Below are 12,813 nucleotides of genomic sequence, written 5' to 3'. Positions count from 1 at the left end.
TATATTTAAAATCTACTTTAATTTCTTTCCTTTCCTGTTTTTAGTTGACTATAATATTCATATACAGTATAATATCATATATAGTATATATAATATATAAAAAATGTTATATAATATATTGTATAAAAGTCTTTTGTTTTCTCTGTGAGGCCTGTTTAAGTCCATATCTACCAATACAAACCCAATGAAGGCTTATCATATCTTATCGTATCTTATCATTTTATCTCATCTCATCTCACCTTATGTTACTTTTTATCTCATCTCATCTCATTCCAGATTGTGTTATGTTCCCCGTAGTAATAATGAATACTTAATATGTACTTATGGAACGCGTTGTATGTAACGTGTTATAACGCGTTATGAGTGCCTCATGCCTTCATCATTATCATCCTTTCATCACTTGCAAATTTGTGTCTGCCTGACTTTGCTGAGTGCTGAGCTCATAACGCATTATAACACATCGACAGACGTAGCATCCTGGGACGGAGTCGTCTGTTGCCGTAGAAACCGTCGTCCATCACCCACCGCGCGTCCCGCCCGTCACGCGTGGGCGGCGCGTTCCGCTTTTTGTCACCGGCCACGCGCCCGCCGCAGCAAACAGAGAGGTCGGACCCACGGACGGAGCAGAACGCGGGAGGGTCGTGACGCGGTACCCACGGAGCTCATCATCATCATCATCATCATCATGACGGAGATCCACGGGAGACACTTGTTGTGCCTCTTCCTCCTCGCCTTCCCGCTGTCCTGGACGGAAAACACGGGAAACGACGTGAGGAAGACTTTTAACGTCACACGTGAGGAATCCGTTTGTTTCCGTTTGTTTCCGTTTGTTTCCGTTTGTTTCCGTTTGTTTCCGTTAAACTGATTCAGATCGTGAAGCGTTTATAATAAATAGATTAGAAATCCTGTCATTAAATGAGTTTATTTAGAAGAACCACGACCAGAACACGCGTGGACTCTGTGTGTGTGTGTGTGTGTGTGTGTGTGTGTGTGTGTGTGTGTGTGTGTGTGTGTGTGTGTGTTACTCTTATTATTTAAGTTAATTAAATACTAATGACGTGTCTTTATAATAATACAATGACTGAAAGTGTAACATTAATAAAACATTAAATTCTCACGGCTATAAAATTTTATTTCCATACATGATATGAAATTATAATGTATTCTAATTGTTAGTTGGCCATCATATACATTTTATAAATCTGAGGTTTGAAGATATTTGTACATTTTATTAATTCTGAAAGGTTTTCTGAAAATATTAATTTTTTTATCGCGATTCTTGTAATTAATGTTATTGATCTGACGTTCATAATTCAGGCAGGAATTCAGTTTTTTACCGCCATGAATGTCGTTTTTTAATATTCCTGGAAGTTTCCACAGTTAAGAGGGATCTAGATAAAATATTTCATCGAAGGGAGAATCGATGAAGTTTCAGGGTCGATCCGGACCCAGAGCTGAAGGAGAACCAGGAGAGCGCTGGGACACAAAGTACCCGATGGGTGACGTCACGAAGATCGATCGATGCGCTGATCCAAAATGTTTGAATCGAGTGGCTCATAATAAATAATAATTGAGCAAAATAACATCAGTTTGTGTGGAAACTGATGATAATTGATAAATAATTGGAGTTACTGAGTCTAAAGGAAAGCTTTTATTTTTCTTCAATCTTTAATCTGATTATAGAAATAAAATCTTAATGCATTAATGTTTATTCTATTGAGATAAAGGTGAGTTTTCATTGTTAAAGGAATGATTAAAATATTTAAAACTCCCCTTCTATTAGTTTCTGAAGCCTGGTCCGGGCTGAATCCTACCGGAGCTGCTGAGGACATTTAATGTGTTTAACCGGAATGGACATAAAAAAATCATCATCATCATCATCATTATCATCATCATCATCATCATCATTATCATCATCATCATCATCATCATCCAGCCTCCCCTGAGTGCTCCATTGTTTTTGGACCCGTTGTTAGGTCAACGGACCTTCAGGAAACGTCTTCAATAACCTGCAGATGTTGAAGCAGCTCCAGGACTTCACGATTGTTTTCCTTCGGTTTGAATTTAGAACTTCATTTCAGAGGAATACGTTCAATTAGAGACGCGTCTCTTCTGATTTTACGCTCCTGCATGCAGCCGGTTTCCAGGATCCGAACCCGAGGCCTCCTGACAGCGTTATGAAGAGCCAAGGAAATAACACCAGGAATTCATCTGGAACGTGACGGCCGTCATCTCATCTCACGTCCACCGTCAGGAGTCAATAGATCCTTAATCTGATCCTTCATCCAGATCCTTAATCTGATCCTTCATCCAGATCCTTAATCTGATCCTTCATCCAGATCCTTAATCTGATCCTTCATCCAGATCCTTAATCTGATCCTTCATCCAGATCCTTAATCTGATCCTTCATCCAGATCCTTAATCTGATCCTTCATCCATTCCTTAATCCAGATCCTTCATCCAGATCCTTAATCTGATCCAGATTGTATTTCTGTCCCAGTACCTTTGATAGATGTTATTGATTTGTACCACATTGCTTTTATTACTTTAATATCACAGTATCTGAAAACAGATTAGGAACTACTTTATAAGTTTAAACAGACAAAACAACCCGTGACGGTTTCAAAGCTTCCAGTTTTATCATCAGTGTTGTTCTGCTGGCTGCTTGGAATTCCTCAGTAAATTCAATCCCATGATTTTTGGTGGGTTTCTCTGTGGATCTGAAGTTATTTGACTTCTAAAGAAACTCTGTGTCCAATCAGAGGCAGTTGGACGACTAAATGGAATCCAGAAGGCTGCGTGACGTTGTGTCCGTGAGGAGGTTGGAGGTTCTAAAGGAGTTTGCGTGTTCTTTCCGTGTTCACGTGGGTTTCGTGATACCGTCTGGGTTCTCCCGCCACCAGAACCGCATGTGAACGCCGCCCTGAACACCAACGCCTGGGGTGGTTTCTGGGATCAGCTCGTCCTTCCTGAGTCCAGACATCATCTGTTGGGTTGGACGTCAGTCAGACCCCTGTGGCGTTAGTGGAGCTGACAGCCCCCCCCCCTCCCCCAAGTCAGGATCCAGAACCCCCTTTGTTTTTGGGGTCCACATCTGATTACAATCACATTGATGCATCGGAGGCATTGAAGCTGCAGCATCAGTAACTCCGGGTGAAAGCAGCCCAGATTCCCCGATGAGAGAATGAGGATCTGAGCCAGGAGGTCTCAATAAAACCATTATTCCCAGAAAAACCTCAGTAGAACCAGAGCAGCTCTTTCTGAGGAGGTGTTCCATGTATGTGACCGCCTGACGGATTCAGACTGGTGGGTTTGTGCAGGTTTGCGTCCCATCACCGACTCTACAAAGATCCAAAAAACAAAGAGCTGACACTTCAGTGGTTTTTTGTTTTTTTTAAAATCATTTTTTAAATCATAAATCGAGCTTAGTTTTTTAAAAAAGTTTGCAATGATAAATAATAACTGTCCTCTTTTGTTCCACCTCAGTTTGGAGCCAGCCGACATCCAGGCGACTCTTCGCGAGGCAAAAGATTTCTTCACCACAGGAAAGTCACTTTCAAGCCTTCATTATATTATTTTCCTGCTCTTGAATGCATGTTTGTAAGTTTTTTGTTTGAACCTAATTTGATGGAAATTATCAAATTATGTCCAAATGTTCATTAAGACGTGACTTCGGGGCTTTTCTAAATCAGAAAACAACCGTTTCTTTCTCTCCACATTGATTGGACGCATATGAATAGTTGATTTAATTCAAAATTTTGTAAGCTGCTGATGTTTTTTTAAAAAACAAAAAAAATTCATTTATGAAAAACAGACAATGCAAAATCACACAAATTTATGTGAGTAATAATGAAAAAACTTCTGGAGCTTAATTTGAAAGTTTTATTAACGTGCCAAATTCATGCGATGCACTGATAGTTAGCCTCACATGAAACACAATTCATTCTACGTTCTTTCACTGTTGATTTATCCTTAATTTTTCCTGATATGTGTCATAATTAACATATTTTATGATTCAGTTTTAAAGTTTTTCATACTTGTATTTTTTATTAGAGCGTACAATTAGATTTGCTGTTCCAGATCTGTACTTTTACGACATTTATTTTGGAAAAGGCTCCACTGACAAAATCTTATTAAAAAAAACCCAAATTACTTTCTTGGACTTCATGTTGAAAACAGAAACTTTATTGTGCATGGATGGAAAACATTTTGTGAGTTCACATTTGAGCAACGAGGGAAAGAAAAGGACTAAAACTCAAACTGTCATTCTGTCTATTCACTTTGTCATTTTCGGCTTTAACAACTCCGTGTTGTGTCACAAAAATCGATTCCTACATCCGACATCATCTCGACGACATCTGTGTTACATCAGAGCTAAAAGAGCCTGAGGGCCGAGTTAACAGGAGCTAAGCGGGGGCGTTTTTCTCTGTTTAATTTCTGTTGATTTCATCATCCAGGTCTAAAGTTTTGGACAAAACCATAAAAGTTTCAACCATGCAAGTTGGTGGTTAACTCGTTATAATCTTGTGTGTAACAGCGTTCAGCCTTGTGGTCTAAAACTGATCCATGAAGCCAAAGAGGTATTAAAATGACCTCCATCTTGTAACACATAAAAAGAATCGCAACCAAAGAGAGCATCTGGAAAAGAGCTCCTCGAATACCAAAATAATCCAGAGTGAACTTTGAATTTAGAAGCTGAAAGCGATCTGGCGTCGTCTCTCGGAAACATTTTCTGGTGACGCTGATTAGGATCAAACTGCTTTTCAAACAACTCATTCGATTTCTCTTCCACCTCAGCAGAGAAATGGAATTAAAAGATTAAGAAGCCATAACAATAAATGTTCCGTCCCAGCGCTGCTGACTTTGATGTCGTGGAATGCGGTATCGTGTTGCACAGACTGTTTTCTAAGAAAGGAGACCTAACCTGTGGCGTCCCACATGGTTCTGTTTCAGTTCCTCTGTTTTTGTAGCTTCTTCTTGTTACCACCTGGTGATGAAACCAGAAAACCTAAAATCTTGTTTTTTCCGCTACGCCGATGACGCCAAACAATTCATCCATGCATCTTCAGATGATTTAATTCCAATAGTGTAACTTTTATATGAAACATAAGTTCATCCACCTTTTGAAACCAATTTTCCCTTAAATTCATGCTTGTATGCAATTCTTTTCATTTTTAAAAAAATTTCTTTTTTTATAATTTCCCTGGAAAATATGTACCATAAAACTAATTTTAAAAAGATTACACATGCATTATTCCGTACACGTAAGAGCTGAACCAGCCACAGGTTGTGGGTAATAATCAGTGAAGGATCCGTTTTGGGTTGTTGCAGAGGCCTAAGCCGAGGCTGGGGCCGCCGGCACGCCGCTGCGGCCGCCTGATGGAGAGCTGCTCGTCCCGCCTGCCGTGCTGCGACCCCTGCGCCTCCTGCCGCTGTCGGCTCTTCAGGACCATCTGCCACTGCTGGAGGCTCAACGCCCTGTGCTTGAAGAAGATCTAGATGGAGCTCGCACGCAGGGAGTGTTCACACCTAGTCGTCTTTTTTTAAAAGGTTAAAACATAAGGTTTATTTCCGTTTCCTGCGGCGTCGGCCCTTCCTCGAGGGAATGGGAGATGTGAATAGATTACAGTTTGGTTTGCGTTTTTGGATTTTCTTATTGAACGGGATGAATCCTGCTGACAAACCAACAGATTTATGGATTTAAAAACAGAACCTCGGAGGAAACAGTGGTTCAAATAATGTTTGCTTTCCCCTGTGTTATCATGACATATTTAGCGCTTTAACTCACATCCTTCCACGCTAAACGTGGAAAAAACAACAAAATAAATTTTTACACGTCCTTATTTTGAACCATGACTGGGAAAGCAAGGATTTATAGATAATCATTTTCTACTTTACTATTGAACAAATGTGTGTAAGCTGATATATATACTTATGTTCTCTTCTTTGTGGAAATATCTTGAAATGCTTGAATGGAAGTTTTGCATGTCGCTTTTATGAGGATCTGTGGGAAGAAGGAAAGATTAAATGAAAGCACAAGAGCTGTGGATTTATTTTGTGTGGGTTGTTTTTTTGTTTTTCTAATTAAAATTCCTTCATGTTTCTTTAATGGGAAATGAAAAATGTTTTATTTCCTGCTTTGACCCGAGGATTTTTCCACGTGTCGACAGGCCCGAGCACATCAAAAAGGAAATGGATATTTTCACAGGAATATCAGTCAAAGATTAATCACAACGTTCTGTAGAGGAATCCGGTGGAGTCAGGTTTGCTCCAGATCCTCTGGACGCGGTCCCGATGATCCCGATTGGACCGTTCGTTTCAGACGGAAACAGAAAGAATAATAACGTTATATAAGACTGAAAATCACACACACACACACACACACACGGGAGGTCACAAGACACCAATGGTGGGTTCCAGTCCATTATCCATTATCTTCTCCTGTTGAGGGTGGGGGGAGCTGGAACCGATCATAGCTGAGTTGCCCATTTATCACAGTCACATGAAAGACAAACACGTGTGTGTGTGTGTTGTGTGTGTGTGTGTGTGTGTGTGTGTGTTAACAGTTATCATCCCTCATCTCAATCGATCGTCTCGTCTGCCGCCGCTTTTTCCACCACAACTGGACTCGATCTCAGCCGGCGAAAGGAGGGGTACACCCCAGATAAGACGCCAGCTGATTGCGGGACCACATGAGAGACACACACACACACACACACACACGCTCACACTCACACCTACAAACAATGTGGTTGTGTGTTTCTGGAGGGAGGAGCCGGGGCACCTGAAGGGTAGATCAGCTTCATTAAACGCTGGGTTTGCTCCATTCTCTGACTTGCATTTGAAATCTAAATAAAAGCTCACATTCATCAGAATTCAGTCATCATAACTAGAAAAGCTTCTTTAAAATCCTTCCCCATGTCTTCAAACCTTCTCTGGAACCCCAAAACCTGAAAGCTCCACGTCAAACCTTCAGGTTCTGATCCAGGTTGGCAGGACAACAGCTCCTCTCCCTATATATTCAATTTATTTATTTATCGTTCCATTTCTTTCTTACAGTAAAACTGTCATAAAGTTATATTTGTGTGACTGACTGTTGGATTTACCACCATATAAAACATTTTCAGCCCTCAAGCTGTGCTCTGAAGGGCCTTCAACCCGTGCTTTATCGATTCATTCCAGTCCATCTGCTTGACAGCACAGATTTTTTGAAGATTCTGTCCGACACACGACTCCAACAAACTAACAAGGACGTCAAAATACATCAGTTTATAAGAATATCAAACAGAGTCATAAATGCATAATCATTTCTGATTGCTCTCTTGTGATCTATCAATACCAGACAATCAGAATATTTCACATTACTGGACCAGGGATTAAAACTGAACCAAAATCTACATGACAGGAGGTCAAAAAGTGCTTGACTATAAAATTGAGCACAGATTAAAATTCACATGGATTAAAAACGTACATTTGTCCTCCATGAGTTCATCTGTCCTTCAAACTTCCACTGAAACAGAGGAAAACAAGCCTATAAAAGCTGACACTGTAATAAAACCTTAGAGCAGAAAAGAACGTCTATTAAAAACGCAGAACGTAAACTTTGTTTTCATCTTGACGACATTTATAAATCATTCACTCCATATCTTTAACACTCAAATAGAGGCTGGGGGACTCACGGCACTCGGTGGGAACGTCCAGCTGGACGTGGTTCTGCTGGCACAGATGAACGAAAGCCGATGCCAATCTGCAGGAGGCGCCGGAGGAACTGGACACACACGCCGACAGGAAGCGACCGGGATCGACCTGACGACGGACGCACAAAGGGAACCCGGGGGACTGGATTAAAGGTCCGGCGTGAGGCGTTCAGGAACAGCGCGTACGCGTCAGTGTTTGCTTCTCACCACCCTGAAGCAGGAGCTCAGCGGAGAATCCGGCGAGGAGAACAGAAGGTCACAGGTCGCGGCACCGGGGGCTTCTTCATGAGACGGGTGAGATGAGACACCTGGTGGTTTCACACACTCCGACCCCCCCTGTGAAGGTAAACAGTCAGGTGTAGCTGAGGTCGGGGACGCCACCGGCAGGCGGCAGACCCTCCTCACCTGACCCACGCTCCAGCTGTTGTAGAACGCCTCCCGAGTGGCGGCCTGGGATCCATCGGGCAGAGGTCGGTCGTTTCCTGCTTCGTTGTCATTGGTTCCTAAGAGACCGCTGGACCTGCCTGCGACAGAACCGCCTCTAAACGCAGGTGCAACCACACAAAGTCCTCCTGAACGGAGTTCTCGCTGTCCTACCGTGCATCCATCCGTCAAGGGTGAAGCTGCACAGCTCCAGACGCAGGTCACATGACAAAGACACTCCCTTCTGGTTGGACACCTTCACAACGTTTGAAGCGACCCTAACGGCCACTCCGTTGTCGCCGTGGAAAGTGTGAGTGACGTTCCTGCAGTTGGCCGTCACCTAGAAGACCAAGATTTGTGTCCCGTTTCTCATCTCGGGGTCTAAACGGCGTCCAGGTCTTTCACAAACCTGTCCGTTCCGCTGGATGTCGATGGTGTTGTTGTCCATCCCCACCATGAGGAAGCCATGTGGGTCAGAACCGAGCATTAGCGTGAAGGACGGGTCGGCAGAGGCGTCCTGGGCGAGGAGCAGCGGGCAGGAACCGGGGAGTTCCAGGAGATGGCCGTCAAACGTCACGGCGAACTGATGGGCCACCAGCAGAGCTCGGTCTGGAGACGGCGAGGAGAGGAGACCCCTGGTGAAACGTCTGCTGGCGTCAGATCGCTGGCGGAGGAGGCGCCGGACTCACGTCTGAACGGGCTGTCCATGATCCTCCTCTTCAGGCGGTAGAACTCGGCTGCTGGTCTGACGGCAGCCAGGGTCTGGAGGGGCTTCAGGAGCCACTCCTCCAGGAGGACCTCCACCAGGCCCGCCTCGGCCACCCTGGACCACGGGAGGGGGGACAGCGGCAGCGACACGGCCACCAGACACTCGCTGGAGACACCAGGAGAGAGAGTTAGCTCTGGAGACAGACCCTGTCTCTGGAGACAGACCCGGTCTCTGGAGACAGACCCGGTCTCTGGAGACAGACCCGGTCTCTGGAGACAGACCCGGTCTCTGGAGACAGACCCGGTCTCTGGAGACAGACCCGGTCTCTGGAGACATTTCCCAGCAGTACCTTGGGGAGAACTTGTAGACGGAGGTCAGCCGTTTCCTGACCCCGGACAGAGCCGTCGCCAACTGGGTCTCCAGCCAGTTGGTGGTGTACTGACCCACCTGATGGGGGCACAACACCAACCGTTAGTGAAGTACCCCCCCATCATCACGCCGGTACCGAGTGGAGCGGCCCGCGGCCGACTCACCGCGTCTAGAGCCATCTTCAGCGAGGCCACGCCCGTCTGGGCCAGCGCCCCCAGCTGAGGGTTCCCCAGTAGAGCAGGGAGGACCCCCCCCATCCCGTCAGCCCACTGGGACACAGCCTCCCTCCACAGCGCCTCCACCCTCTGGCCCTTCACGTCGTGGTACACGCCAGCCAGGGTCGCCAGGGGCCCTGAGGGCGGAGCGGAACCAGGGGGGGGGGGTCAGGTTTGCCTTTCCACCCGTCAGCAGTAAGAAAACGTTTTGCTAGCTTCAGGTTTCTGACGGCGGCGTCTCTGTGGACTCACGCCTCAGCTCCTGCTGCGCCAGCAGAGAGGCGTGATGCAACAGCCCCAGGAGGCGGGGCAGGCTGTGGGTCAGGGCGCCACGCAGGGGGCATTTCAGCCACGGGGCCAGCAGCCCGTCGTCTCGCCGGCCCAGCAGCGCCTGGGCTCGCTGGAACGCGTGGAGGGGGGCGGCGCTCAGCTCCTGCAGGAAGTGGCGGTCTCTGGTCTGCAGGTGATGTCGTGAGAAGCAGTGACCACGTTTAAAGGACACACCCTCAAACAAAGCTGGGCGGGGCTTACCTTACGCCTGAACGCAACCAGGAGACGCTCCAAACGCCCGATTCTGTCCGAAAGCTCGCCCCGGAGGTGAGAAGTCAGGTGTCGAACACGCGCCTGCGAACACAACACGGCTTTTCAAAGCAGCTCAAACTCAAAGACACACGGCGTTCCCCCAACGCACCTCCACCCCCGTCAGGCTCTCCAAGCAGCCACGCCCTCTCAGCGTCAGCCTCTGATTGGCCGATCCCACAAAAACACTGGCCAAGCGTTCCGGTTTGGCGCTGCCGTCTCGCTTTTGCACATCCAGCGTCAAACTGGGCCGTTCTTCTCCCACGCAGACGGTCGCCGTCAGAACCTCCTTCAGACCAGAACCTGGAACCATTTCTGATGTCAGTGACAAGAATTCCTCCGGTCGTTGTGTCGTTGTGCAGTTTTTAACTGCATGTATAATTCTGTCTATTTATTCTTTTATTTACTTCTAATCTAGTCGATCTTAGCCATTAGCATCGTTAGCATCGGCTGCAGGTTTACCGAGCGCGGAACCAGCGGCGGTCTGAAGACATCGTCCCTCCAGGGTCCCGTTCAGCCACACATTCTGTCTGTCGTCCAGCTGGGCTTGGACCAGGACCCCGGACCCCCGAGGCCCCATCAGAACACTCCCCTCCACCTCCAGGCTCCAACTGCGCGTCCTGGACTGTAAGGCGTACGCACACACACGTTTGGAACGCTACGGCGATGAGGACACTTATGAGGAAGAGGATTAACGGCCAGACTGACTTGTCACGCAACCACCAGAGACCCCAGAATACAGTTTACATACTTGGCCTCCTGAAAGCCATAAATGTTGCCTACCGCACTCCATCGTTTACGGATATTTGGCAGACATGTCTAGAATTAAGTGTAAGCCGCAGAGACCAGGCTATGTTTCCCTGTTTCTGATTGCTGTGCCAAACTAACTGACTGTAGATTACTATTACTAGATTACTAGACAACTAGATTACAAGATTACGTTTGATTAACTCTATCATTCACCTTTGTGACGATATGCTAACCCTAACCCCAAACTCTACCCCTAATCCCAACCCTAATCCTAACCCTACCCTATTCGTGTCCTATTTTTACCTGCGACGTTACAGATAATCCAAGAGATTACCTCGGAGAGATTACCTCGGAGAGTAGAGACGTGTTGGAACCCAGAGCGGAGGAGGAATTCCTCAGGGCCACGGTGAAGCGGATCGGGTCGGGACGTCCTGCCACCGACAGGAGGGACCGGGTGTGAAACAGCTCCTCACCCGAGGACACTCTGTGGGACCCTTCCCACAGGAAACTCTGACACACACACACACACACACACACACACACACACACACACAAAGGGGAATTGGCTTCCTGGGAACCTAACCAGAACTTTATTTAACTTGGTTCTGAACTCATGTCCAGGCCGGACTCACAGGATGGGTGGGGCAGAGGCTCAGCAGCACCGAGTGCTCCAGGCGGTCTCTGAAGTTTGTCTGGATCTTGGTCAGGATGTGGTGTGATGGACAGGGAGTGGGGGACACCTTGTCCAGACCCAGAGTGACCTGTAGGCGATGCACCCCCCCTGGACTCCTCTGGACACAACAAAACAGGTCTTAGAAACCTTAAAAATCCCCTTTAAAACGATGCATGAAGAAGAACGAGCCGGACGCTACCTGGTACTTGACGCCCTGTTGGACGCTCCTATCATCCCATCTCAGCTCCGCGTTTTGTGAATATGAATTACCTTCTTGACTCGCCGACACACAACCTTTAACTGGAGACACCGCCGTCTACACACACACACACACACACACACACACACACACACACACACACACACACACACACAAAGAAAATAAATATTTATCCTACTGAAGTGGATCCTGATGAGTCTGGAGCAGCGAATTCCCCGGATTGGTTTCACCTGACATTTAAACGTGGCTTTACTTATTCTCCTCTTGCTCGTATTTCAGGATGTTCTTGTGTAAAAAATTAGGGTCTGAACCCAAGAACCCTCACTGGACGTCAGCCCTTCTTAACCAGTTTATTTTCCTTTATTTGAGTTTCATGTCCCAAACACAGCAGGTAATAATACTCAAAAAAATACCAAAAATGTACATAAACATGTAGTTGTATTTAAACAAGTCTAAATATGCAGAAAAAGTAGAATAGAATAAGTACAAGCAGAGGCAGCATGCAGCTTGGACCAACCTGTGGTGTGGAGAACAGAGCACACGCCTGCCCCCTGCTGGAGCCGTTCTGCCACTGTCGACTCACGTTGAGGGAGATGTTGACAGGAGCGGAGATGTTCCACCACAGAAGTGTCTGCGAGTGAAGGACATGTTGGATGTATGGATGGATGGATGGATGATGGATGGATGGGTTGTAACCTTACGTGAACACCACGCATCAGAGTTCCATCTGAAGCTTTCGCTTCGACACACTTTACTGACGGTGTGGGCGGGGCCGGTAAAGGGCGTGGCTTCCTACCTGCTGGCTGTTGCGCCGTTCCCCCTGTGAGCGAACGTGAAGCGACATCTGGCCGAGGGGGAGGAGGAAGGGCTGCTTCACCTCCAGTCTGGTCTCGTTCACCTCCGCCGATCGACTCCACGAGCTCAGAACTCCGACCTGCAGGTGATCAAACCGAACCGATCAGGAGGGAAACGCTTCAGGGTGGAGCTGCGTTTGGCGTCACCTGACCTCCTCCAGCCGGCCGTGCCTCGTCCAGCCCAGCAGAACGCTGTCCAGACGGCGGTGAGCAGACGTCTCCATCACGGCCTCCAGGTTGGTCCAGCGGGGGATGCTCCTGACCTGAACTGGAGGCAGGGACCAGAGAAAGACGGGGTTAATGTGGGCCACAGCAGCGGGGCAG

The 12,813-nt window shown here is 47.0% G+C and overlaps 2 protein-coding genes across 3 annotated transcripts in view; one reads left to right on the top strand and one right to left on the bottom strand.

Moving 5' to 3' along the window:
• Nucleotides 1-566: 566 nt before the first annotated feature.
• On the top strand, nt 567-6,041 carry asip2b (agouti signaling protein, nonagouti homolog (mouse) 2b). The gene is made up of 3 exons (XM_068339819.1): nt 567-794; nt 3,487-3,545; nt 5,332-6,041. The coding sequence occupies exons 1-3, from the start codon at nt 686-688 to the stop codon at nt 5,497-5,499; spliced, it is 336 nt and encodes a 111-aa protein (XP_068195920.1). The 5' UTR covers nt 567-685; the 3' UTR covers nt 5,500-6,041.
• Nucleotides 5,914-12,813, bottom strand: part of LOC137611741 (uncharacterized) — a 25,597-nt gene continuing 18,697 nt past the window's right edge. The window contains exons 47-66 of one of the 2 annotated variants that reach the window (XM_068339817.1): nt 12,642-12,757; nt 12,432-12,569; nt 12,153-12,266; nt 11,615-11,731; nt 11,375-11,533; nt 11,091-11,252; nt 10,455-10,650; nt 10,105-10,295; nt 9,945-10,037; nt 9,666-9,870; nt 9,363-9,550; nt 9,179-9,276; nt 8,810-8,994; nt 8,530-8,729; nt 8,295-8,460; nt 8,103-8,221; nt 7,905-8,033; nt 7,680-7,806; nt 7,472-7,510; nt 5,914-6,004 (exon numbers count right to left, since the gene is read on the bottom strand). In XM_068339817.1, coding sequence (XP_068195918.1) covers nt 7,500-7,510; nt 7,680-7,806; nt 7,905-8,033; nt 8,103-8,221; nt 8,295-8,460; nt 8,530-8,729; nt 8,810-8,994; nt 9,179-9,276; nt 9,363-9,550; nt 9,666-9,870; nt 9,945-10,037; nt 10,105-10,295; nt 10,455-10,650; nt 11,091-11,252; nt 11,375-11,533; nt 11,615-11,731; nt 12,153-12,266; nt 12,432-12,569; nt 12,642-12,757 — 2,714 coding nt within the window. In that variant the 3' untranslated portion in view covers nt 5,914-6,004; nt 7,472-7,499. Of the gene's footprint in view, nt 6,005-7,471; nt 7,511-7,679; nt 7,807-7,904; nt 8,034-8,102; nt 8,222-8,294; nt 8,461-8,529; nt 8,730-8,809; nt 8,995-9,178; nt 9,277-9,362; nt 9,551-9,665; nt 9,871-9,944; nt 10,038-10,104; nt 10,296-10,399; nt 10,651-11,090; nt 11,253-11,374; nt 11,534-11,614; nt 11,732-12,152; nt 12,267-12,431; nt 12,570-12,641; nt 12,758-12,813 lie in introns of those variants that run through there. The other variant, XM_068339818.1, reaches the window with a different exon arrangement.

Source organism: Antennarius striatus, chromosome 18 (assembly GCF_040054535.1).
Source record: "Antennarius striatus isolate MH-2024 chromosome 18, ASM4005453v1, whole genome shotgun sequence".
NCBI classification, from domain to species: Eukaryota; Metazoa; Chordata; class Actinopteri; order Lophiiformes; family Antennariidae; genus Antennarius; species Antennarius striatus.
This window is presented reverse-complemented; position numbering and strand designations above follow the sequence as displayed.